Raw genomic sequence first — 25,371 nt, 5'->3', positions numbered from 1 at the left:
TTCATTACTATGTGTATTTTGACTTCCTTTCAATAAGAAGACCATGGTGTTAAATTGCACTCTTGCAGCTGAAAAATATTGTAGGCAGGTAAGGAAATCTAGAATTAGATTAGTGTCTACTCTTGCTTCGTCAGCAATAGGCATCCTAGGACATTGTACACATGCTGCTGCATATATATTTCTTAGTCACTGATGTCACTATTGTCACCATCGAATGCATACTTATCCTACATATTAATGCCCTTTTGAAAATGTTGCACTTTAATAATAATTACTCACTGTGGTACTCTACAGTAAAGAAAAAGTCATGGATACTTACCGTTTAACACATTTCTTTACTCTTCTAACACCTGCAGCATTTTCATTCTTTTGATACTATCCTTCAATATACCATTCTAAAATATCCTAAACGTCAACAAAAGTCCCTTGTATTCTGTCTTTTTTAAAGCTGCAACGAGTGGAATCTTAGAGTTTGCAGCAAACCATGAATCACAAACAGCAAGCCTGTATCTAGCAGAAAAGTCAGCGACAACATCATTATGATGTATGGGATAGGATGTCCAGGGTATGTGGACCGATTTCAAATCTTTTGGTTCTGTGCAGCACCAGATATGGAAAATATTTCTTGAAATACTCCATACAGCTAAAATGTCTAAAATGCATTGACAACACCAGACGCCTAGTCTGATTCACAAAGGCTTTACTCCTCGAAAGCAAGAGGTGGCCAATGCAGACTAAGGAGTGTCTTGAAAAAAAAGCTGACATAGAGATGTCTCAGTGAAAATATATAATGTCATGAAAAAGCAAATTGACCCAGAAGCCTCAAAGCTACACATTCTGTGTTCCGTCCTCTTGTCAGCAGGGTCGTTGCTGGGAAAGGCATTGTGGCCAAAGGTAGCAGAAATGTTCTTCTGGACTGATGAATTGGAGACGCTCAGGTACATTTTCTGGAGCAATGTATTTGAGGGGTTGGGTTTCTGTAAGCCCAACATTACAAAATTACCAATCCGCAAGCCCAATGGCTCTTTACCATTGCAGAAACATGCAGAAAAAGATCACAGACCCCTTGTCCTTGACTCATTTAGTGAAAGTCCAACTGCGGCTCAAACAAACGCTTCAGACTTTTACTAATACTTGACCATCACGAGGAAGAAAAGCATTACGTTCCACAGAGAAATGACAACCCCCCCCCCACCCGATTAGATTTAAGTGGGGAAGTTAGAAATAAGATAGTAATCTAATTAAAAAGGCTTTAAGACTCAGAAGCGAAAAAACAAGTAGTTTCAGACTTAGCTCGTGAATATCTGTATGATGCTTCATTTTCTCCCTTTGAACACTCGTTTCTTTTTTATATGTTTTTTTCATGTGCTTACTAATGCTAATTATAATAAGGTTATAGAAGCATTTAAACCTTTAGACCACTGAGAATAAAGCCATCGATGATTGCAAGCCAGAAGAGAGTCTGGCACAGGTGTTGATGTTTGAGGACGTGAGCTTCTTACTTTACAAAATGGGACAAATATGAACATTCACATTTTTCCACTGTTGGAAAGTGGATTATTGGTAGGGGCAAATGTAGGTCTGCCACTAGCAATAAGGCCACTAACACATGATAGGACTCAGCATCAGTCTTCGAAAATTATTCCTATGCTCAGCCCTTGGTAGCTTGGCTGCGAGCAGGCAGGCTTAACTTCAAAGACAGGTATGTAAAGCATTCAAAAACACCAAATCAGCAAATAATTAAGACACATCACATAATAAAAATCCAACACTACTTTATAAAAATAGGAAATAGTTTTATCTTTAAAATGACACCAAAGCGACAAAAATCCAATGTAAGGAACCGGAGATATGAATTTTCAAATATTTAGCATTATATAGCACTTAGAAGCATATAGCACCTTATTGGGATATCTGGTCACGATAGACCAACTCAAAGTCAAAGTTTCAGGCCGACCACGATGAAGCCCTGAGCTCCATCGAGGACCACTCGCGGTAGGTCACAGTTTTTACCTTCGGTCTTAGAAACGTTTTTGGAGATTTTCTTCCCAGGGTCCCCCGAAGCTCTCAGCCAGTCCGAATTTGGTGAGGGTTCGCCGGATAGCCTTGTGATGAGCTTCCTGGAAGTACAACCTCCGGAGCGTTTCAGCGGGGCAAACCCAGGATCCGGGCCGACACGCGGTTGAAGGCAGGCGGCTTTGCTTTCGTTGCTGCTCCCGGTCACATTTTCTTTGTTCAAACGTAGAAACTTTTACGGAACTTTTTCTCGCGGGGTCCCTCGATGCTCTTCACCAGACCAGATCGGTGAGGGTTCGCCGGCCTTGGATTTCTTCAACTCCTGGTCTATCTCTAGAAGTTAAACCTACGGAGCTTTAAGCGGAATAAACCTGAATGGCTTGGCCGGCTCGCGGTTGAAGGCTGGCGGCTTGGCAAAGTTGTTCCAAAGTTCTCTAAACTTCTTAAACTTCTTCCTAAAGTTTCTCAAGGGGTCCCAAAGTGTCTCAAACTCACTCCAAGGGTCTGGAAGCTCCAAGATGGTCCTTGAAAGTTGAGGATTTCAGTTTCCACAATTCACTTGGACAAAACCGTTACAAATCCACTGGTGTTCTCCAGTTTGAGGATCCTTGATGGTGATGGTCCAGGTGAGCTCTGTTAATCTGTAGCTTTCAGGGTCCTCTATTTAGTTATTTTGCAGCAAGGTAATCCACAGGGCTGTAGTTTCATCTGGTGCAGTCTTCAGAGGACAGGCCTTAGAATTTTGCACCCCAACTTCTCAGCATGGCAACGTCTTGCTTCCTTAAGATTTAAGCAGCAGATCTGAGAGGCTCTGCCCCTCGCAGATACTTATTCCAAGTTCTCTGGGTCAAGCAGGAGGTCACTGCTGACCAATGGGAGCAGGGCAACTCCCCAAGAATATGACCACATCCTGTGAAGTGTGGCATTATGTTGTCCCGGAGTGCACCAAAACCCCCAAATTCATAATGGCTGATTTTCCAGCAGGGAGGTAAGAGCTGGCTAAACACACCCCTAGGATGGCTTACTTTCCATAAACACTCCCCCTTGCATCTGTGCATTCCTTCCATAAGCCTAGCTCTTGCTGAGGTGAAAAGTTAAGAGTCGTAAATGACACTAAGGCCTCCTCTTCTCTTTGAAGACCATAGTTTACGACTCCTCCCCCTGCTCCAGCATTCCAGTGTAGCAGCACACTGTCCTCCCAGCAGAGCTGGTTAAACACGGGGGCTCTTTATCACCTCTTCAAGGCAGCCTGGCTAATCCACTTAACTCTGACCAATCAGGATAGACCACTGGAAGGCTGAATCTGGACTTACAGACAAAAAAGCTTATAACTTCTTGTATGTACACTTTAGGAGAAATTCAACCGTATCATATTCTTGAGTTTATTAATACCATTCGGGGAAGTCTTTGAATGGTACATCTAGCCCTCTCCTATCAAGAGTTATTAGTTAATAACTTCCTACCATGTTAACCTACGTAGAAGGGGATTTGCAATGGGAAAAATGACTTGGGCCATTTTTCCAGCAACAGGACTTACAAAAACATATTTTATAAGTACTATGGCTTATATCTACAGGACCCCCACCCCATGGGACATCTAGGGGAGACTTTAGGGGTTACGATTCTGTAGAAATATTGCAGATCCTCCCTCCACAGGGCCCCTAACATCAAAGTTAAATTTGGGCAGCACTTTATCACAATGTGGGGAGTGAAATGTGAAATCTCACTTAAACCCATGGCATATAAAACTAATTTTATGGGGGTCTTCCTTATAAATACTGGACCCCCCACCCCTGGGACACCTAGGGGAGATCCTGGGAGTTCCTAATATGACGAAACATTGCAGGTTATCCATTTTTAAGTGCCCCAAAGTCGAATTTGAGCACAATTTACTTTTTAAAAGCAGTTGTGCCACCCAGGGCTACTTTTAAAACTGTTCTCAGGCTTTAGCAGTGCACACATTCAATTGCAGAAAAGCTGCTGGCCTCCAAACTGTCATGCCCTATTGTGGGCTAGGGACTTCTAGGTAGTTTTAATCCCCTGCCTTAACATTTAATAGGGTCTGATAGGGTAGGTCATGCCAACCACAGGGGTACCCAAACCCTTAGTGTACCCTAGTGTATGTAGGTGTTTTTACTGTATTCTAAATGTGTCTCTTTCAGCATAGCACTGGACCTGGTCCTGGTTAGGCAGAGCCCAGGGTCAGTCGGAGTCAGTTACCACCAGTACCATTCAGCAAAACGTTGGGGGATGCCCAGGGCACAGGATGACTTTGCAACATCCACAGATTAAAACCAAGAGCCATTGAAGTCTTGATTGCACTTCAGTCACGTAATCCTTCCTTTTTATCCGATCAGCATAGCAGACCACTGCCCTCTGGCCTTATGTAGTTGTACTTTGAACCTTTTGCAAACACAGGCAAAGTGAGTTGGAATACCCTTCTGTTAGTGAATTATCTCACAGTTATAACCTGGTCAATGAACAGGACCATGTAAAGCAAGCTTTTGACCTGAGAGAGAGTGAACATAATAGCTTTGGTCATGAAGTGACATTGTGAAAACCCAAGTTAGCTCTCCTTGTGTGTGAATGAAAGTGCCTGGCAAAAATAAGTTGCTACTCAATGTAAACAAACATTCTTTTATAAGCTGTTCTTGTGGCCTGGCGAATATAAACTGTCTTCGGTCTTTTCAGCTGTAGTGAGAGAGTTCTTATTTAGTTGTTCATGGTTCATCAGTGATTTAAAGCGTGATATGTATATATTCTGTTTAGGATCAGTACAATACATTATGCCCTCTGATCAAGTCCAGTGGTGATTTTATGTACCATGCATGCAGTAGATGAACAGGATAGGCTAGTTCCTAATAGAATACCACATGCCAAAGCTATGGGTGGGATGCGATAAAAACCCAATTCAACAAATTTGCTTTTTCTCACAGTACAGTACTGTATTAAACCAATTCAATGTTGATTCTAATGCAACTGCAATTTCTTTAAGATGGTGGACCAGCAGACTGTGGTCCCCCCATGTCCAAGGTCTCTGGGTGGCTATAAGACTCTTGTCTACTCTCCTTAATCAGCTGTCAAAGATATCTTACAATGACAGGGATGGAAACAAGATTCTGGTCAAAGATATATTGAAGGTGCCCTGTGCCTCAAACGCCCCACAAACCAGTCTGCAAGATTAGTGATAAATTTATGTAATGTTTTTTTATGAAATATCTGATGAGTAATGGGCACCAGGAAAAGCCACAATGGCTGGTGTAGCATCCATGTCTAAGTTTATATGGCAAAGCCTAAACATGGTACAGTGCTTCGGGTGTAGTATCTAGTTTAATTGCCAAAATACTAACATGTGACGGTCCTAATGGATGTTTGGAGTACATAACATAGTTGATCTTTCATTTACCAGGCAGCATTTATATAAGCAAAAGTTATCTGGGTAGGTATGATCTAGGGTGATATGGATTAGCCGGTTGTGAGGTGCCTGTGTCACAATGCCCAGTTTATTTGTGTGCCTGGTATACATTTACCTACTATGCTTGGTTAGGACTAGAAGCCAAGAGCTTCATAGCCAGCCATATCATCACTCTGCAAGGGCAAGCGGTTTAAGATCTGAACATTTTGCACACTGTCATCTTCTGTACTGCATGCCCAATTACAACCCAAGAAGGAGAGTCATGATTTGCCAGAAATGGATAAAATACTTGGCCAGTATTCAAACAAACCTGGATAAGTCAACATACAATACTTATAAAAACGGTCCCCCTCTTGTTGGGGAACTGTGGCATTTTAGGTACCTCAAAAGCTCAGGACTGCCAGAGAAGCTGGGAAGTTTAGATACCAGTCTATGTGCTGGTGTGGCATTGTAGTTTGTTAGGGGAAGTATTTGAGGAATAATGTACTTCACAATTAATGTATTAACAATTCTATAATGATAGGGTACTCTCTATGCAATTTGTTGTCCTTTGTATGTTTGAAAGGGGCTCATTACAATGTCAGTCGGAAAGCCTCCAACCGACTGTTGGAAGCTTCTCAGCCGTCTCAGAGCCCTTCCAACGACTTGGAAGGTTTACGGTCCGACGGCCCGATTACGATATTCCCGGTCAGAACGTACACCGGCCGGTCATTCCGACTCGGTTCCGACCGGCTCTTGGAGTATTCTTGTCGGTCGGAATCGCACCATAACTCACTATGGATGGCGTTTCCACCATCGGGATTATGATGTCGGATACCGACAGACTTTCTGTGCTGGCCTTTCTGACACGGAAAGACTTTTGGATACTGACTTTGGGGGGCCCTGTCAATGGCAACTTTCCCCTGGAGCCTACGATTGATGGCCGAGCCGGTACGTAAGGTACCCCCCTGTTAAGCCTTGCACTGTGTGGCAGGCACCATGGGTTGCCTTTGAAAGGGTGCAGGGTTTTGCACACACACCCCTATTTCCCCATAGGAGCTTGTGTTACAGACGGTTTATGGTCGTAGCACAAGCTCCCATAGGGAACAATGGGAATTCGACTGAACAGTGTTCGGTCGCATGGTAATCTGGCAGTCTGAACCGCAGACTGCCTGTCGGACGGTGCCGAATCTGAGAGGGTGTTGGTCGGAGGCTTTCTGACTGACATCATAATGAGCTCTTTAGTTATATATTGGTCCACAGTATAGCGCAGTACCTTAGCAGTATACTGTGGTAATGCCAGTCCCCAGGCAGTATATCATTGGCTAATGGCTGCATTTACAAAAGTAAAAGTCAGCCATATAGTTTTGAACACAGTTTGTCAGTTTTCTGTATTAGGGCTTAAATATAGAGAGTTTGTGGTAAATGTATGCACTCTATGTGATGATTTTATAAAAAGAAAAAAAGTTCCTGAAAAGCAGACACTTGTGAAAAGATAAAAAGAGGCAATCACGTAGATGGGAAACAGGTTATGCTCTGCAGGAGAGAAAATGGCTTGATAGACGGACTGGACTCAAACAAGACCATCAAGTGGAATGAAAGGAAATAAGAGAAACAAACCAAAAATCCAATGCAAAGCAATGGGAAGAGTTGCACTCCAGGTCACTTATCAACATGCTCTCGATAAGTCTTTCGCAACCAGACAGCTTTGCTGTCAGTAGACTTCAACGTTTTAACCTCCAATGCTGTTTGGGATCTTTTCATCTGCATATAGTCTCTCTGATAGCTAAAAGAGATTGAAGCTGTTTCCTGACAGTTGCCTTTAAGATGACCTCCTCCAGTATCAACTGCGGTCATGTTTGAGCATTGGTAGCAATGTCATTTCTTGCTTGGGCCACAGAAGGTTGATCCCATTCCACAATGTGGTGAAGGGCAATTCACATTATAGCTTAGTTATGCTGCTGAACACTGGGAATGTTTAGAACCTTCATTTCGGTGTTATTGGGATCCATGGTGACAGAATACGCTGACTCCATTATAACATCCCATTCTATCCCGATCTAACTCTTATCAACCCTTTATTTTCCATAGTGCCGCAAACTGGCTGAAACCACCCACCAATGAGAAGAAGAGCCACACGCCCCGCTACCTGACACCAGCCTATTGGCACAACAATCGCAGCAAGCTCCTATTCATGTGCTGTTACACCTGTGTGAATATCCTTCTGTTCACACTACATGCCCTTAAACACACCAGCTTTGGACACTGGATTATGGTGGCTAAAGGGTGTGGGCAATGTCTCAACTTCAACTGTACATTCATTGTGGTGAGTACAGGATGGGGGGTTTGCAGTAGCTGAATGTCATATATCACCTTCTCAGTAAGCATCGTGGTTTTAGCTCATTTGGTGCAAAATTTCCATAGGATGGTTGTCATGGTACTGCAAGATATCTCTAAATGGTGAGTTAGTTAGTTAAGTGCGGAGTTGAAAATGTTTATGTATTACAGAATGTTGTAAAAGTTGCTCCCACGCACGCAGGGTGTTAGACCCACCGATAAAATGTTCTGTCTTTTGTGAATTATGGCCCATTATTTTTGTGACTGTTGATTGTACTAAACATCCACCCAGGCTGATGAGAAATAAGGAAAAGAACATTTGTGTTTGGAAACAACAGCACATAGATGGCATTGCATTATCGACCTTTATATACTTCTTGCAATTTATGTACTACAGCCTTGCGTTTCATTCCACGAGGAGGAAACAAGGAATCGCCAAGAATCAAATAATTTTAGTCCGATTCTCTCCTCTCCAGGTGCAAGATGCTTCCATCATTTTCTAGATGACATGTTACATGCCAATACTAATAAAATATCACACCCTCCATGTTCAGCTTTAGACTACACATACATTACACAGTGGCAATCACCAATGTGTAGTTATATTTCGGTCAAAGTTTCCATACAAATAGCATTTGTTTTGTTTTGCTGATAACTTTGGCTCCGTTTGACGAATCTGCACAAAGCTTTCTTAAAAATAGCACATCTACCTTGGCTCGTTCATGGAAAGTTTCATGCTGATCCGTCAAGTTGGGGCAAGAAAAAGGCGAATGCCAAAACGCTGATTTCCCATATAAATTCCAAAGAAACTCCGATACATGGCTGAAAAGAATACACCAGATTTGGCAGAAAATTAAAACCTTACTCAGAAAGCTTTCTTTTTGTGATTTGATATAAATCTGCACAGACGTTTTTGAAAAATAAGCATTTAAAGAGGGGTTCGGGTTCGGCTTGAAGCGGTGAAAAAGTTAGGTATATCTGGACAGTTGGTCCTGTAGGAGTCCCACAGTACCAAGAATATTTTTTATTGGGTCTTATGATTAGACAGCTTATTCTCCCATTGGTCATTATAGTCCCGCCATACCAGTGCCTGTCTGATTAGCTTGCTGTAACTCAGAAATAAAAGTTGTGGCTGTCATTACAGGATTCAGGTGCTCCATCACTTGTCCTGAATTTCTTTTTTTTAAACCGTGATCCCCAGGCTCTTTAGCCTCTGGAGATCCCTGGGCATTGGCTGAATAGGATCCAAAAAACTGAAATTCACTGGAAAAACCTAAATTTAAACTGATATTATAGTTAGGTATTGAATTGAGATAAAGCCCAATGTTTAAAAACCACAAACACTCTAAAATTCACAAGTTATAGTTTACTGAGCTACCTTTAACGTGTGCCCCACCAGCCACTGCTTATGGGCCCATGTAATACATCACTCATGACTTTAGATGCCATCATTAACTACATCACTGATGACGACTCAAACGCCATTACTGATGTCATCACTGATGACATCATTCTGTCCTTGAAGCAGCGCCCTAAAGGGTTTATGGACTTCGCTCTGTCCTACGCTGTCCTAGTTGTGGGAGAACCCTGTCAGATCGTCTACTGAGTAATCATCATTGTAGTACTGACCGCCGCCCCTCTGCAACTGTTGTCTGTTCGCGCTGTTGTCAAAGTAATTACCTCCCGGTCTCCCGCCACCTTCCGACCGTGCAGCCTGTCTCCCAAAATCACCACTACCTCTTCCTCGTCCTCGCCCTGGACCGGCATTCGACTGAAGCAGTGGGCAATCCCTCCACCAATGCCCCTCCTGCTTGCACTTTGCACACTGATTCGGTCCCAGTCTTTCCCTACTTTCACCTCTCCCAAAGCCGCCACCACGACTCGGCGCCGCACCTCTCCCTCTTCCTCTAGCCACTTGCTGCAACAAAACCCTAGTCTTCAAATCCTTAGCCTTCTTTTCCTGCTTGTCCTTACTCTCATTTTCTCTGTGCTCATAATACTGTGCCATACTGAGGATACCTGAAGGAGAGGACGTTGTCCATGTACTCTCCGACGCTTGCAATCTCGCTGAAATTTCGGGTAATAAGTTCATGACAAACCTATTGACAAAAAGCCGCAACCCTCCATCCTGTGACACATCTTGTCCACTGAAATCCATAAACGTCTCTTCGAACCTCGTGAAGAAGTCCGAGACCGCCTCATCCTTTTTCTTCTTACAAGCCGTCAACTTGTCCCAATCTACCTTCTTCGGGGGAATGAGAGAATGCATGTATTTTATTATGCGCCCCGGTAAAGCTAATATTTCAGCCTTTGTCTTTTCCCCTGGCTTGCGTTCCTTATCCCAGTCCTGTAATTCCTGCCACGTACCTCCTAATTCTTCCGAATGATCTGTACCTTTCACCTGCCGCCATACATCGACTGGGACCAAAAGCCCAAAAAACAATTCAACATCAGCCAGAGTCATTACAGTGGAAGACGCAGCTTCCGTTAGCTCTTTGTAGTAGGCAGTCGGATTCTTCCTAGAATCTGGGAGCTGAGCCTTCAATGATAATACCTCACTTCTCTTCCATGGCGTATACACCCATTGTTCCTGGAAGTGTGCATCTATCCTATTCCTAGTGACGGCCTTCGTAACTGGATCTACCATTTCTGGGATCTCGGGATGAAAGATAGGGTGTACTTCACGCATTGGATGTATACCTGGAAAATGGGGCGTACCTGCAGCAGGCAATTCATTTCTATACTGTAGTAGAGCCTTTAAACTACGCATCACCTCTTTCACCCCAGTATTCGTTCTGAAAGCTCCACTCTGTATGTCTCGCAAAGTCGCCGGAGCCACACCTCCATACCCCTGCTCCCATAGAGGTATCAATACATTCGACATATGCCACAAAGCATGCTGTTGCATCAAAGGCTCAAAATCTTTCATTGTGGACCAAATATCTTCAAACGAGTAAATATTATTCCTTGCCCACTGGCATGCCTGATTAGCCACCATAGTCTTCTCATCTAAACCAACTGTGGAACGCGTAAGCAGCTTTCGCACCTGTGAGAGTAATCCACTACCTGCGCCTCGACTCGGCGTTAACATCTCCTGACTGGGGGTAGTACTAGCTGAAACAGTAGGGAGTGCTAAAGAGAATTGGGAGGGTGTAGGCGAAGTGGTCTGGAGTAAAGAAACGAGGGGTGTTGAGGGCGGGGAAGCAGAAATCGCTGCGCCATGTTGAGGAGCACTTGCCGATGGACCCGGAACCCCACTACTGGAGCCCGGAGCCGGCAAGGAGGGATACAAGGACTGCGGGGCATAAGGAGGAGGGGGTCGGGCGTTCAAAATGTCTTCCATCTCATCAGGGTCATCCTCTCGCACTACATAGCTCTTATTTTCTTTCAACCTGCAAAGTCTATCTGCGCACTCCAAACGCAGCGCGCTCTCATTCCCAACCTGTTCTCTCGCTTTCTGTGCCATAGTCTGCGCGGACTTTTTAAAAGCCTCTTTCTCTTCTCTCATCTTTCTCTTCCTAGCTTCTTTCTGCCACACCCTTAAAGAATCGAACATGCTTTGACGGCTACGCCTAGCAAACAATTTGTCCTGTAAATAATCCAACTTAGCTTCATCAAAAGAACCCGTCAAGGGCCATTGCAAATCCACATTATCAGCAGTGTACCGGTGCCACAAAGTACCAAACAAAAGCGGGACCAGTCCATGCTTGACGTACATATCAAAGCTTGGAGTGCCCTCAGGGGGTGCAGGTTGGCTCTCGGCCAGTCTAGTATCTGAGGGTCGACAACAACATCCAAAACATCGTAACTTACTAAAACACGGCATTTTTAAAACACTCCTCTGTCAACCAACTTCGTTACCTTGAATCACTTAGCTCGAGCTCGTTCACACACACATATAATTATGCACTGGGAAATCACGCACACACATATACAATACCTCCAAACACGTGTTACCAAATGGGACAAGGCCCGTCGACCAAGTCCTGGGGAACCTGGACCCTACCGCAGACCGAACAGTACACTAACTGTTCTGAGGATGGGGAAACAAATCCGCTCCCCGCGCGGCACTATGGATCACTGCGCACTTTACCACGGGAGACCCAGGTCTCACCTCCACTGAACCACCACTCTAGGAGTTCAGGGTAAGCGCCGGAGTCCACCCGCAATGAGCCACGCCGTCACCACAGTACCACCCGGTCGGATCACTACAAACAATATATCTAGACATTCCCCCCCAACCTCATCAAGTCTGTCAGAGTGCCTGCTCGCACTCTGAGTTCCCCGGAGCACACTAGCCCCAGGAGCACGCCGGCTCCTCAAACCACTGGAGACACCCTAGTCTCCCGGAACACTCCAGTTCCTGAAACAATCACAGGTGGACCACTCACCTTCCGTAGGCGGCACCGACCTCTACCGTTCTCCACCTCCGGCTGCCAGGACCAACACGGTCAGCTTCAAGTTCCGCCTTCTGGACCCCGGCGTAGGATCTGAACCGGGACCTCTCCCGATCAGCAGGGTGGGGCAGCGCTGCGAGAACCAAGCTCGGCATCAGATGGGTACCCGGGCCCACCGTGCCGACCAGCGGGTCCCCGGTCTTCTGCTACCCACTTACGGGTGAGAAAGATCCTTATCGCGGGGTCCCTATTCGGGCGCCATCTGATAAGCGTGGCTCAAATCCACCCGAGTGACTTACCGCACTCACCTGTAGTAACTATATAGGAAGTCAGCCGGACAGTGGAGAAGAATAAACAAAAGTCTTTATTAGGCCAAACAACACTCATATGAGAGGGCCCTGTCCGACCTCACTCCTAGGAGTGCGAACGAGAGGACTGACTCTCTGCATCACAGCAATACATTATAATGCAGCACAATTCATTAGGGTACGCCCCTTCTGGAAAATTACTGAAACCCAGACCAGTGAACAATGCCATCATGCAGCAGGCATCTGCACCTGCAGAGGATACATCGCTATCTTTACTCAAGGCCGTGGAGCCAGGCTTCAGCGTCTCGGAGGCATGAGAACATTACTGATAAAGAAACTTGTTAGTTTCGGCCACAGTAAGCCGAGAAACGAAAACTGCTGTCTTAGTGAAATTCTTTATTCCTACGGGAGGGGTAGATGAGCGAGTGGACCGTCTTCGAAAAACGGCACCGGGAACCACAGGAGGGGGAACTAATCTAACCTGGTGTACCCGCCTGATTACCTGATTTCGAGCGTTACAGCTTTAATCTCTTCTCCTCCCGGTCATGGTTTTCTTATGACCTTATTAAGGAACCACCTGACTACGCTTCTTAGCGCATTATCCATACTTGTTGCCACATCACTACTTCCGGCTTTTCTCTCAAAAGGCCCTGAAGATTCGCAGTTTGTTTCCCTGCGATGAAACACGTGTTGGCAGGAACAAGAGGAACAATAAATTGTTTTCCATAACAAGGATTCTACTTCATTGAAATTTCTTTCTTTTGATTTTGAAACACTATTGATGTGCGCAATTCACTACTGTACCATAACCGGGACTCACCGAGACTTTATGATATTTTCCTAGAGCAGGGGCTTTTGTTGTTCTTGTACAATTAGTGTGGATTTGTAATCCACCTCTGAGCGGTTACGAGGGATTACCGCCCGCCCCCTTGCCTGGAGTCTGACACTCTACAACACCACAATACCCTGCGGTTACTAGGTAGCGCGCCTGTCCTATTCTGGAATACCTTAAACCCTCCCAGTGTATCAATAGATGAGCGAGTGAGGCTCGCAAGCACAGAGAGATACACAAAATGGTGGCACACAAGCTAAGCTAAGGAACTAATATCGTCACACATATATATATGGATAATGAGATAGCAAACGAAAATAATTCAACATGAGCATGTATACGTATTCCATTAGTTAGCCATATAATGCTAACTTACATATGTCAAAGCAGGTGGTTGGGGCATCGAAAAAGTGAATTCTATCAAGTTGAACACACTACGTCTGTCGCCAATCATGTGATATTGGTTTGACAACATGCTGGACATATAGCATGTCTGTTAAGTGACTTACATTTGGTGAATATGACTGTCTTTGAACTTATGTTCATCCATATAACAAACAAAATGCTTCCATAGTGTTTAATGAGGCCACTACTTTTTAAACCCTCCAAAAAGAGTCTGATCACCTTTTTCACATGACCCTCAATTTTAAGTCAAAAGATTGCAAGTACTTATTGCTAAGGCATCTTCTGCCAGGCCTTGTGAAGAACCCTCTACGGTTTGTTGAAATATTCTACAAATTTTCCTGAGATAAGCATATGGCATAGAATCTCTGATCAATGCTTACATGCCCAGTGTCAGTTAGACCACCTCTATATGACTCACCTCTACATTCTATATTATTCAACAATCTGCAGTGTCTCAACTCTTCCGCAAAATTCTGGAAATAAACAGCCAACCCATATAACCATCCTCGTTACACACAATTTGCCGTTTGCACTCTAGTACAGCTATTTAACATGGACGTGTGCCCAGACATCCACTAGTGGATCATATATTGTCAAGAGAAGGAATGGCCTTTCTCACAGGTTTTTTGTGACAGACTTTGGTTTTAAGCCTCAATCTAATTTGAAGCATACATCTGCAACCCCTATCAACAAAATACACTGAAATAAGATATAAGGGGTGCAGGGTAGAAGTACTATCACTCAATGGGACTTGTGGGAGAGGGACACCCCGGGCCGAATAAAAAAATGTTTTTTTTGTAGGGCGGGGGTTTCCGTGGATCCACCATGAGGCCCAGTGGTCCCTTGGGAATCTTGGCAGATACTGGCAATTAAAAATTAAAAAAGGGGATTGGTCACCAGCCTACGGCCAGTCCCTAGGCCCAATCTCCCAATCACATGCCATGCACGGTGATGGACATCTTATTTTAGTAGACATTAACTGAAAAAACAAATGTTAAAATGACTTTATAGTTAGGAATGTTAATAATATCTTAATTTACATTAAAAAAATGAAAATTCACTTCAAAAATCAAAGTTTAAAGGGAAGTTATAATAACATGAAAATGTCACTTAAATCCTCTCCATGCATTGGTTGTAACCTCATATATTCACATCTCTCATGAGATGTTCAATAACTACATTGATAACATCCCTATTAACATCTCGAATTACCTCACTGATAACAACACTGTGCATGAGGAGGGTGAGACTTATAGTTACTTTAGGGCACACGTCATAGTTACTTGGGATAACTATACCTGCTGACTTAGTGTTTTTTATATTTTACAATGGAATGTTTTAACTAACATTTTCACCCAACTATTGCATCCCTTTAACCTTTGTGCTTTTGTAGTAAATGTCCAAGGTTTTTTTTTTTAAAGTAAAGTGATATATTCTTACAATTCCTAACTATAACACGACTTTAACCTTTGATTTTTCCAATGAATATAGTTCTGTCTGTCTGTCTGTCTGTCTATCTATCAATCTAGACATGTAGATATAGATATAATCTTTCTCCCTCCTACAGCTAAAACCAACAAACGGATTAACACCAAACTTGGAATGACAGAAGAACTTCACTCAAAAAGCATGCTTTGTTGTTTTCTCGTTCATCCGTTAAGTAGTTGGTCTGCACACATTTTTTTGACTAAAGTACCCCGTGGGCTTGAAAGGGTTAACACTTTTGTTAATCAAACAATAAAGGCCCTGCTTTGGACGAGTGAGGTTTTTGTTCTGCCCGTTTCTATAGTAGAGGCCAAGGACCCGAAGGCTTTAATGGGCTGTCCGCATGAGAAAATGCACACACTTGCAAATAACAGATTTCGGATGATATGTGTATTGTTGAGTTAAGACTCCAATGCCCTCCCACAAATTAAGACACCCCACCAACCCGTGTTAACGTACACAAATATCCAGTTTAACACAAAGATGGGACATCCACACAGAAAATCATACGGCTATAAGTAACCAGGAGCAGATTAAACAGTTTAGTAAACAGTGAAGCAGAACAGTTAATGGTAACAGATCTTTGTCTTTATCTTGCAGGCAATGGTGTCTCCTCTGGTTTGCCTGCCTTTCTCTCCACAACCCTGTGGCAGCTCCATCGTCCTGTTGCTTTGTTTCCCAGCTGCTGCTAGCTTTTTTTTAGTGTCACCTCCTCTAATGCTCCCCTTTTCGATCTTTCTTCTGATCTTCCTCTCATTCAGCAATTCTACATGCACTGGTATTGTTGTTCTTCTAACACGTGCATCTTCTATATCACCGCTCTTGCACCTATTTTTTTCTTTTTTCCAGGCTACCGTCTCCTCTTTTTCACAACTATCACTGCCTTCACCCCCCTCAACTTCCTTCCTTGTCGACGTATTCATTTGTGACTTCTCATCTTGGCTGATCACCATACTTCTCTGTCCACTCCTGCCACCCTTTCTGCCTTCACATGTTTCATATTCCCTCTGTCCACTCCTCAATTGTTTTTTGTTTGCTGATACTACCCACTTCTTCCTGCTTCTGTCTTTCTGCTTTAGTCCTGACCGGTCGTAGACGCGGGACCTTGTGCTGTCCATGTTTCCTTGGATTTCAGGTGCTTCCGTTTCCGTTTTAGCATGAGCTTGCTCACTAGTCCTTCAGTATTCGGTCGACATTACATTCCTGAACTTGTCCATTGTTGGTGACAATGTTGGATTTCCCTTGCTTGTTGTGTGTGGTCATTGGCTACCCCACATGCGCATTGGCTCGTGCTCGTTGCTGATTCGGGAGTAATTACTTATGCTTTGTCGTGGTTTATATTTGTTTGTGGCCTCCTCTATTTGACGGACGCGCGTTACTTCCTGACATTCGCCACTGCACAGTCACTTGCGTATCCCACTGTTCGCGTTTCCACCCGTGCTGACCTTAGTTTTGTCGCTGCTTGTTCGTTGAGTCACTCTTGTGGTTGCTGGTGCTTGTTGATTGATACACTCTCGCGTTAGCATGTGCTTATTCTGGTTGGTTGCCAAGATTCGTGCAATGTTGTCCACGTGTCGTTGTCCTCGCTTACTGCTTTTGCATTTACCAGCGTTTGTTTAGTGGCACATACCAAGGCTTGTTGACTTGTACGCACCAACACGTGATTGTTTGCCTGCACCAGTGCTTGTTTACTTGTCTTCCCCAGTGTTAGTTTGGTCACTGTCAACGCTTGCTTCCGTTGGTTGATTTGCACGTGTCAGTGCTTGTTTGTTTGCATGTATCAATGTTTGTTCGCTCTGGGCCAATGCTTGTCCTTACAGGCACCAATGCTTGGTGACTTTCCTTTACCAATGCTCGTCTTCTTAGATTGCTTCTAGCATTTGCATGGGCTGGTTTGTCGTCTTTTCGGCACTTTATTAATATTCACTTGCATGCACCAACGCTTGTTTGCATGCGTCAATGTTTGTACTGTTGCCGTCACCAATGCTTGCTTCACTTACAGTTGCCAATGTCTGTTTATCCTTCACTTGCATTTGCCAATGTTTGTTTGCATGTGTCAATGTTTGTTTTGTTAGTCACTAATGCTTGCTTCACTTGCCTTTGCATGCACCAATGCTCGTTGATTTGCATGTATCAATGCTTGTTTACTGGCATGTACCAATGCTCGTTGATTCACCTGTCTCCGCATGTACCAACACTTGTTTATTTGCATGTACCACTGCTTGTACTGGTCTTCGCATGCACCAATGCTCGCTGATTTGCATGTATCAATGTTTGTTTATTTTGCCAATGCTTGTTTCTTGTAGTCGCCAGTGCTTATTTATTTTGCCAAAGTTTGTCTCTTGTAGTCGCCAGTGTTTGTTTGTTTTGCCAATGCTTGTTTCTTGTAGTCGCCAGTGCTTGTTTGTTTTGCCAATGCTTGTTTCTTGTAGTCGCCAGTGCTTGTTTGGATGTCTGTTGCCTTTGCCAATGGCTGTTTGGTCTTTGCCAATGCTTATTCCCACTGTTCGCCTGACTTAAAGATGGCTGCCGCTAAATTTCACAGGGATGTCCTTCCAGCTGCCTGACTCTAAGATGGCCGCGCGGGAATCTCGTTTTCGACGGGATTTCGGCCGTTTTTTCGTTTCTTCACCGGAGTTACTGCATTTCTCAGTGCTTCCACTTACCGGTTGCAGCCAGGATCCACCGCTGGAGTCACTACTTCAGGTAGGGCAGCTTTCCTTGACTTCTGCCGCCGGGGTGGGCTCCCGCCTTACTCAGCGCTCTTCGCGCTTCTCAACACCGACACCCTCCCAAATTACACGCATCGGGCGTGAGGGTTTTTCTCTTTCCGATCACGGGCATTCAGGCCCCAGTTCTCCGGCGCTCATTCGCGCTCCTCAGCCGGTCCTTCAGGGAGCGATTCTCCCACCGCTGGGCACCTATTCCAGGTCTCTGGGGTCTAGCAGGGTCGGAGTGGGCTCCCGACTCCTGTCTTTATGAGGGCCACTCACTGCACACACCGCCGGCGTGCTTCACGTTTTGAGCGCGAAGGGCTCTTCTCTGGCACCGATCGTTTCAGCGCTCTTTTCAGTCTCTCCTCTCAGTTCCCTCACGATCTGCAGAGGGGTCGAGTTGCCTGCTGATGGCCTCTTCAGTCGAAGCAGCAGTTCAGTCACGCTCGACAGCTCGATTTAGGCTGCTGCTCGGGACAGGGTATTTTCACAAGGTGCTGGGGTCTGTGGGTTTTGCTGATCCCACCCTCGTCGCCAGTTGTAGCGTCCTGCTACAATAACTACAGACACCATCACTTATAATTACTGGAGCTTTATTGCTATACATCCATCCTTATCTCTGTCCCTACTCTAACTGCCCACTTCCCAAGTCCGCTCCTCCTCTTCCTCTGACCCCCTAGCTCCGCCCACACCCAACTACTGGTATGCTGACTTCACAACACACACCTATGTTATGTTGTTCCTTTGCGCCTTGTCCCATTGGCTCTATTATAAATTCTCGCTGCTTGCTCTTCCATCATCCTGCCTCAGTTTCCTCTTGTGTGGTGAACAGTTGCTGCCCACTCCTGTCTCCCATCTCCACTTTTTCCCGTACTCTTCTGTGTCAATACTGTTTTCTCTCTCTCCTCTCTCTCTCTCCCTCTCTCCCTTTCTCTCTATCTCTTTCTCTCTCACCATCTGTCTCACTTCTACACTATCTCTCTTTGGGCTGTCATGTCACCACTATCTCCATCCTTGCCCTGATATTACTTTTGCCACATTTTTCGAGTTCGGAAGTTGAACCCCATAGCTGGAATGGGGTTATAAACAAGCAATGGCAAAGCCAGCTGGGCTTGGCTCCAAAAGGATGAACTGTTTACTTTGTCAATGTTTTTTGCTGTGTATGAGTGGCTGGTAAACTTACAATGGGTTTCCTATTCAAATAAACCCCACTCCTCCCTACAGCGCTGGCTAAGAGTCGGCAAATGCAAAAAAAGCTATGCAAGAACATTGTTTTATTTTACATTTGCTGGCTCTGAGCCAGGCAGTGGGGTGATGCTCCTCCGCCATTGCGGAGAAACCGTCATTGCCAATGGCCACTTCCTCACACAGTTTCACATGTTTTTTTTCTTCACCACCTCATGAACCCCTTTCAGTAGCCATCTGACCTTGCTAGACACCAGCTTGGCATCGACCTTCAACTTTATTTTGTGAATGTAATTTTTAAGACATCCCAAAGTTCCACTAAATTCTTTGTGGAACAGATTTTCAAAGTCAGGACAATTTTCTTCCACTTCTGAACACCTTCCTTCTTTCACCCACATCACTGTGGAGTCTCATTGGGATCCAAATATTTCCCCAGCTTCTTTTGGAGTGCCGTCCAATGATTAAGACCAATTTACGGGCACATGCACCGTGCCCACTACGATTTTCCCATGGTACTCAACTGTCGGCTGGAAAATCCCTAGCATTTTGATAGATTGCCTACCTTACCCACCTGGCTTAATGCTGATCCTTTTCAGCTTAACTTTCCCCTGGAAGTACATAAAGTAAATAACTTGTAGGATAGTGGCAATCCGAGAGCATCATCATATATAGTACATCTCTTCCTAGATCAACTGCATCAGAGGGATGATCATTATCCTTGGCCATCAACTGAAATACATTCTCATCGCAAACCTCTTTCACTGACGTGCTTTGGACAACCTCCAAACCATGTCTGCAGTATATCAAGAAGTGGTCCTTCTTTCATACCTATTGCACACAGCTCTGCTTGTCAGACAGGATTTGTAATTTGTCATATGACCAACTATGTGAAATCTGCAGTGTTGTTGTGTTACAAGCGTGCTGCCAGACACATTGGCATTATCTGTATTTTTCCATGCCTCTCTTCCTATGACATTGATCTTTGTAGGCGCACTCTCCTCTGTCACACTATCTTGCTTGTCTCCACTCATTTAGGTATGTGTTCTACCAACTTGACAATCATGATCACCTGACTTAAAGGTGACTCGTCTTTTAGCCATAATTCTTCCATTATCTTTTCATAATTACAATTAAGCATAGATTGATCCCTAATAAGCTAACTGGACAAATATACAGCTTCCAGCCTATTTTCTTAGGGCTGTCAGAAACTCCTCTTCTCTCTAATTTCCCCCTTGACTCTCTTGCCAAGATAGTACCTTTCCATTTTACTACATGCCAAGAAACGCAAGTCAAGTTTTTTGTGACACACTTCGAATTCCTGGAGGCCTCTTCTTCCTGTTTAAGATTTTAGAAAAGTGTCCGAGATTTCCTGTCCTTTGGCCCCCAAGAAATGTAGCAATAAAGACCACTTCCTTTCTACCCCAAATTAGATCTGCAGATTCTGGCATAGTTTAAAAACACCACTTCACCATTCTGACTGTTCCCTGGCATGAGGAGCGGCATTCTGCATTTTTAGACAAATTCAATAGAATCCCTCAAACTGGGTAATCCACTGTCGGAGGTGAAAGGTCAAGCCATGTACCACCCATATGACTTCCTCTAAATAAATGACTGTGGATGTAAGTAGCAGATCCTTTCAGAGTAAAAAAAATGTTGTGCCTGCCACAAATCAATGTATTGGCGCTGCCTTAATGTAAAACGTCACTTCAAGGTTTTCTGATATACTCAATACCTGTTCCCAAGTAAAATGTGCGGTGCATATTATTACACCCTTGCCTTCACCTGGACCCATCAATGCTCTGCGGGCAACCAACAGCTGTTTATGATTAATGCATTACCTAATTAGCGACAAGGTCATGGGTCTGTATTCTTTTGTAGACGGACGATAATACACGTATTATTTAGCCCCCAGCCTGTAGCATATGCACATATGTAAATTTTCCTTTTCTTTTGTCTCCTCGCTGCCACATTTTCTCTTTTCTTTCTTTGATTCACTCAGGATGACAGCTTCTCTTTGGTTAACCTAAAATGATTTCAGACACCATCAAGGCTTATATGTTCACTTTGTGATGTATGAAGCCTTCTTGAATAGCATTCACTATGTAACACAATTAGGTCTTGTGAACTGCTGCCATCATGTGTTAAGACAGCGAAATGCTAATAAAAACATCCCAGTTTCTGACACCAGTGGTTGATTCAGCAGCACATATCAAAGTCAGCGTATAACTGGCTGAAAATGCATATCGTAGGCAATGAGATTTTGTGGCATACAAACAAGCCCCTAACGCCACCACAACGTCACTTTTAGTGACGCTGTGATGGCGATAGGGGCCTCGCCTTAAGCCACTTAACGTGGCTCAACGGTGCCTTGTAAATAAGGCACCTTTTCATTCTGTATTCAGCCTTAAGCAGCACACATAGAAGTTACAAAACAGCATTTAAAGATTGTTTATGTGCAGGAAGGGGGACCTTCCACCACATAAACAATCTTTCCCTCAACACAGGTGCAAGGGTGCCTGTGTTGGAGCTAGTTAGCTAAATATAGCGCCAGTGCAGGGGGAAACGCAGGGCTGCACCATGTTCTAGTAAATATGGTGCAGCCCTGCGTATCTAAAGTGACATAGTGTGTTGTTAGCCTTCTTGGCTTAACGACAAGCTTCACCACTTTATTGTAAATATGCCCCTTAATGTTACCAGCGACACAAAGCACTGATGCACAAAGTGCATATAAAGAAGACCAGGCAGCTAATGGAATAATCCCAAAGATAAAATATAGGGAAGTGAGCAGATAAGTATGATTGGCAGAGGTAAGGTATAGGTAATGATAAGAGGTTAAAAAAAGATTTACTGTGAAATTAGTCTCATGCTAATGAAAACACTATAATAATCGACCCACAAAATGATTTGCTCTGACATTAACCCCCTGCGATTACTCTTTCAGTAAATTTGGGGAAAAAATAAAACCAATAAAACTCCCCACACAGATACAGTTCTGCAATTTTTGTTTTTGTTTTATAACATAATTTTTGCAGTACCACAGCAACAAGGTACAATTAATTCCACGCTCCTTCAACCTCCAGATCAAAGAATCCATGATATTTAGACACATTTGAATTCACACAAACCCAGATTTCAAAGGACCATCCAGTGAAAAGTGAAAAGCTTCAGCTCTTACCCAGACTTACATCATCACCAGCCACACAAGAACAGCGGTTACGGATTGTCCCTTTGATGACATCTGATTGGTAAGTAAAACCTATAGTGAGGCCATCTTTCACTGACCTCTTGATATAGTCATGTATAAAGAGTCACATAGCTATACACAGATGTATCACCTCGTTCACCCACCAGCGTCCCCCACACATTAACCTACTCAAAAGTATGTGCATATGGACTTGATGAATAATCCATAGAGCACCACACAAAGTATCAAAAAGTTACATGGGACTGAAGTTTAAAGGTGACTGCTTTTGGTCAAGAATAATTGTTTTTTGAACAATTTTCCTCTTTACATTCCTCCTCTTGTATGCGCTGAATTTCCTGATTGCCCTGACCAGGTCAGTGCGACTGCTCTCCTCTGCACAGCTCCACCACTAAGTGCTACCCTGAGAGATCTGTGCTCTCTGTTCTGCTGTAGGTTCGAGGCCCTCCTCCGCCCGCAGGCTCTTGCCTGCACCTCATCCCTGGTGGTCCAGTGGGAGAGCACTCTGCTCTTCTGCTCTTCCACCTCTTTCTGTGCCCTCTGTGCTCTCTTTTCCTATTTCACTTCCTCTTTTACTCTTTTTGCTCTCCCTTCTCTCTTTTTGCATCTTCGTTCTCTTTTTGATCCTTTTTTTCTCTTTTTTGCTCTCTCTTTTTCCTGAGCTCCCCGCTGCTCCTGCAGCACATCCCTAGTGTCTTTCCCGCTTCCGCCTCTCAGCTGACGGCCCTCCCCCTACTTAATGGCAGCGGCTGTGCGGCTGCTGCAAAGGCGTGCCAAAGGCAAGCTCGTCTGCACCCATCGGCGACCTGACCGCCACCATAGCTAGGGACACAGGTCCTCCGACCCGCCTCCACTACGACTCCAGCATCCTCCGCGCTCCCAACCCCATGTGCAGCAACAACTGCCAGCTTTCTATGCTGAACAACACTCAAGGCCCATTCTCCTGCTGACACTGTACCTTCACCCACCTCCAGAATCCAGCAGCAGCCCCCAGCCTTATGGACGTCATCTCACACAAACCACTGAGCTGCATCCTTCTCTGTTTGTACTTCCTACACAAGCACACCACAGAAATTTGAGACCTCCTCAACACCCACACGCCTGACGTCACCTTTCTCACAGAAACCTGGACCAGCACCAACTCTGCGGCCAATATCGCAACCGATATTCCTGACAATTATAAGGTCCTGAGAAAAGACCGCCCACTCGCCAAGGAGGCGGCATTGCCATCGTCCATAAAAGCTCCCTTTGTATGACAACCACCGACCCGGATGATGCTACAAGCCTCCTGGGACATCTCCACTTCCAGATCCAGACCAACCCTAAAACAACTCTCCACTGAACCCTCATCTACAGGCTGCCTGGCCCTACTCTCCTCCCACCAACACCGTCACTGATTTCATCTCCCCACACATCCCCACCTCCACAGACTACATACTACTCTGAGACCAAAACTTCCACCTGGACTACCGCAACGACCCCAACACCACCACCCTCCTAGAGAACCTCGCCAACATAGGGCTGAAGCAAAACGTCACAATCCCCACACACACACACAGCAGGACACACACTTGACCCTGTCATTCTAGAAGGAAACAGCGTCTCCTGCAGCCACACTACAGAACACCTCTGGACAGACCACCGCTGCATCCACGTTTCCTTCAGAAAACCAACCATACACTAGCACCCCTTCGCCACCTGGTAGAAGCTGGAATAAAGTCACTGAGTACCAGCTCACCTCCGCTCTCACCAGCACCGCACCACTGATGAAGCCTGACACCAGCAATGTAGCACGCAACCTCCACCGCTGGAACATGAACTGCGCCGACACCCTCGCCCCCCTCAAGAAAACCACGGGGTGATACATCAGGAAAGCAAGCTGGTTCACCCCTGCAGGCCATGAATCCAAGCACTGCTGCCGACATCTCAAAAAGGCATGGAGGAACAACAAAACCCCAGAAATATGCAACGCCTGCAGAACCGCCAGCACAGCACATTACATCACATTACCACCACATCAAAGCCACAAAAAAAGAACTTCCTCCAATACAGAATCCTTACAAATGCCCCACAATTCTAAAGACCTCTTCTCCATCATCAAGGAATTCACCAAACCCGGCAGTGAAACAGCAGATGTAACACCCGCCCAAGACCTCTGCACTGCCCCAGCTTCTACCCCCAATGACACCACCCAACAGTCCCTGCTCATGACAGAAGACACCTCAAAGTCCATGAAGAGCGTCTACCTTGGAGCACCCTCGGACCCATGCCCATCCCACATCTTCCACAAAGCCGCCATGGTCTTCGCACCCGAGCTACGCTGGACAATCAACCTCTCCCTCGAAACCACCTCATTCCCAGATGACTGGAAACACCACGAAATCACCCCATCCTGAAGAAACCCTCTGCATACCTAATGAACCTCAAGAACTTCAGGCTTATCTCCCTGCTCCCAATTGCAGCCAAAGTCATCGAAAAAGCTGTCAACACCCTGCTTGCAAACTTTATTTAAGCCAACATCATCCTGGACATCTCCCAATCCGGATTTTGCAGCAACCACAGCACAGTGACCACCCTACTTGCCTCCACCAACGGCGTCTGCTCCCTCCTCAACCAGGACCAAATGGCAGCCCTTATCCTCCTGTACCTCTCAGCTGCTTTTGGCACCTTCTCCCACCTGCACATTAGCCACCAGAGTACACTGGCATCCGCGGAAAGGCCCTTGACTAGATGTGCTCATTTCTCAAAGGCAGAACTCAGCGAGTCAGACTCCTGCGTTTCCTCTCGCAACCAATAGAGGCCAGATGTGGAGTACCCCAGGGATCCTCCCTTAGCCCACCCTCTTCAACATCTACATGGCTCCCCTTGCAACCATCATCAGAAACCACGGGCTCAACATAGTCTCCTACGCCGACGACACCCAGCTCATCCTCTGCCTCACCAAGGAACCCAACATCACCAGGCACAACTTCCAAGAAGGGATGAAAGACGTTGCCACCTGAATGAAGAGGAGCTGCCTAAAACTCAACTCTGAGAAAACTGAAGTCCTCTTCCTTTGCCGCACCCCATCCACCTTGGTTGACACCTGGTGGCCCC

The 25,371-nt window shown here is 45.1% G+C and overlaps 1 protein-coding gene across 1 annotated transcript in view; it reads left to right on the top strand.

Moving 5' to 3' along the window:
• NOX5 (NADPH oxidase 5) overlaps positions 1–25,371 on the top strand; it is a 226,376-nt gene that overhangs the window by 20,610 nt on the left and 180,395 nt on the right. The window contains exon 4 of the mRNA XM_086958956.1: positions 7,502–7,736. Coding sequence (XP_086815082.1) covers positions 7,502–7,736 — 235 coding nt within the window. The remainder of the gene's footprint in view (positions 1–7,501; positions 7,737–25,371) is intronic.

The sequence above is a fragment of the Lissotriton vulgaris genome, chromosome 2_1 (genome assembly GCF_964263255.1).
Source record: "Lissotriton vulgaris chromosome 2_1, aLisVul1.2, whole genome shotgun sequence".
NCBI classification, from domain to species: Eukaryota; Metazoa; Chordata; class Amphibia; order Caudata; family Salamandridae; genus Lissotriton; species Lissotriton vulgaris.
This window is presented reverse-complemented; position numbering and strand designations above follow the sequence as displayed.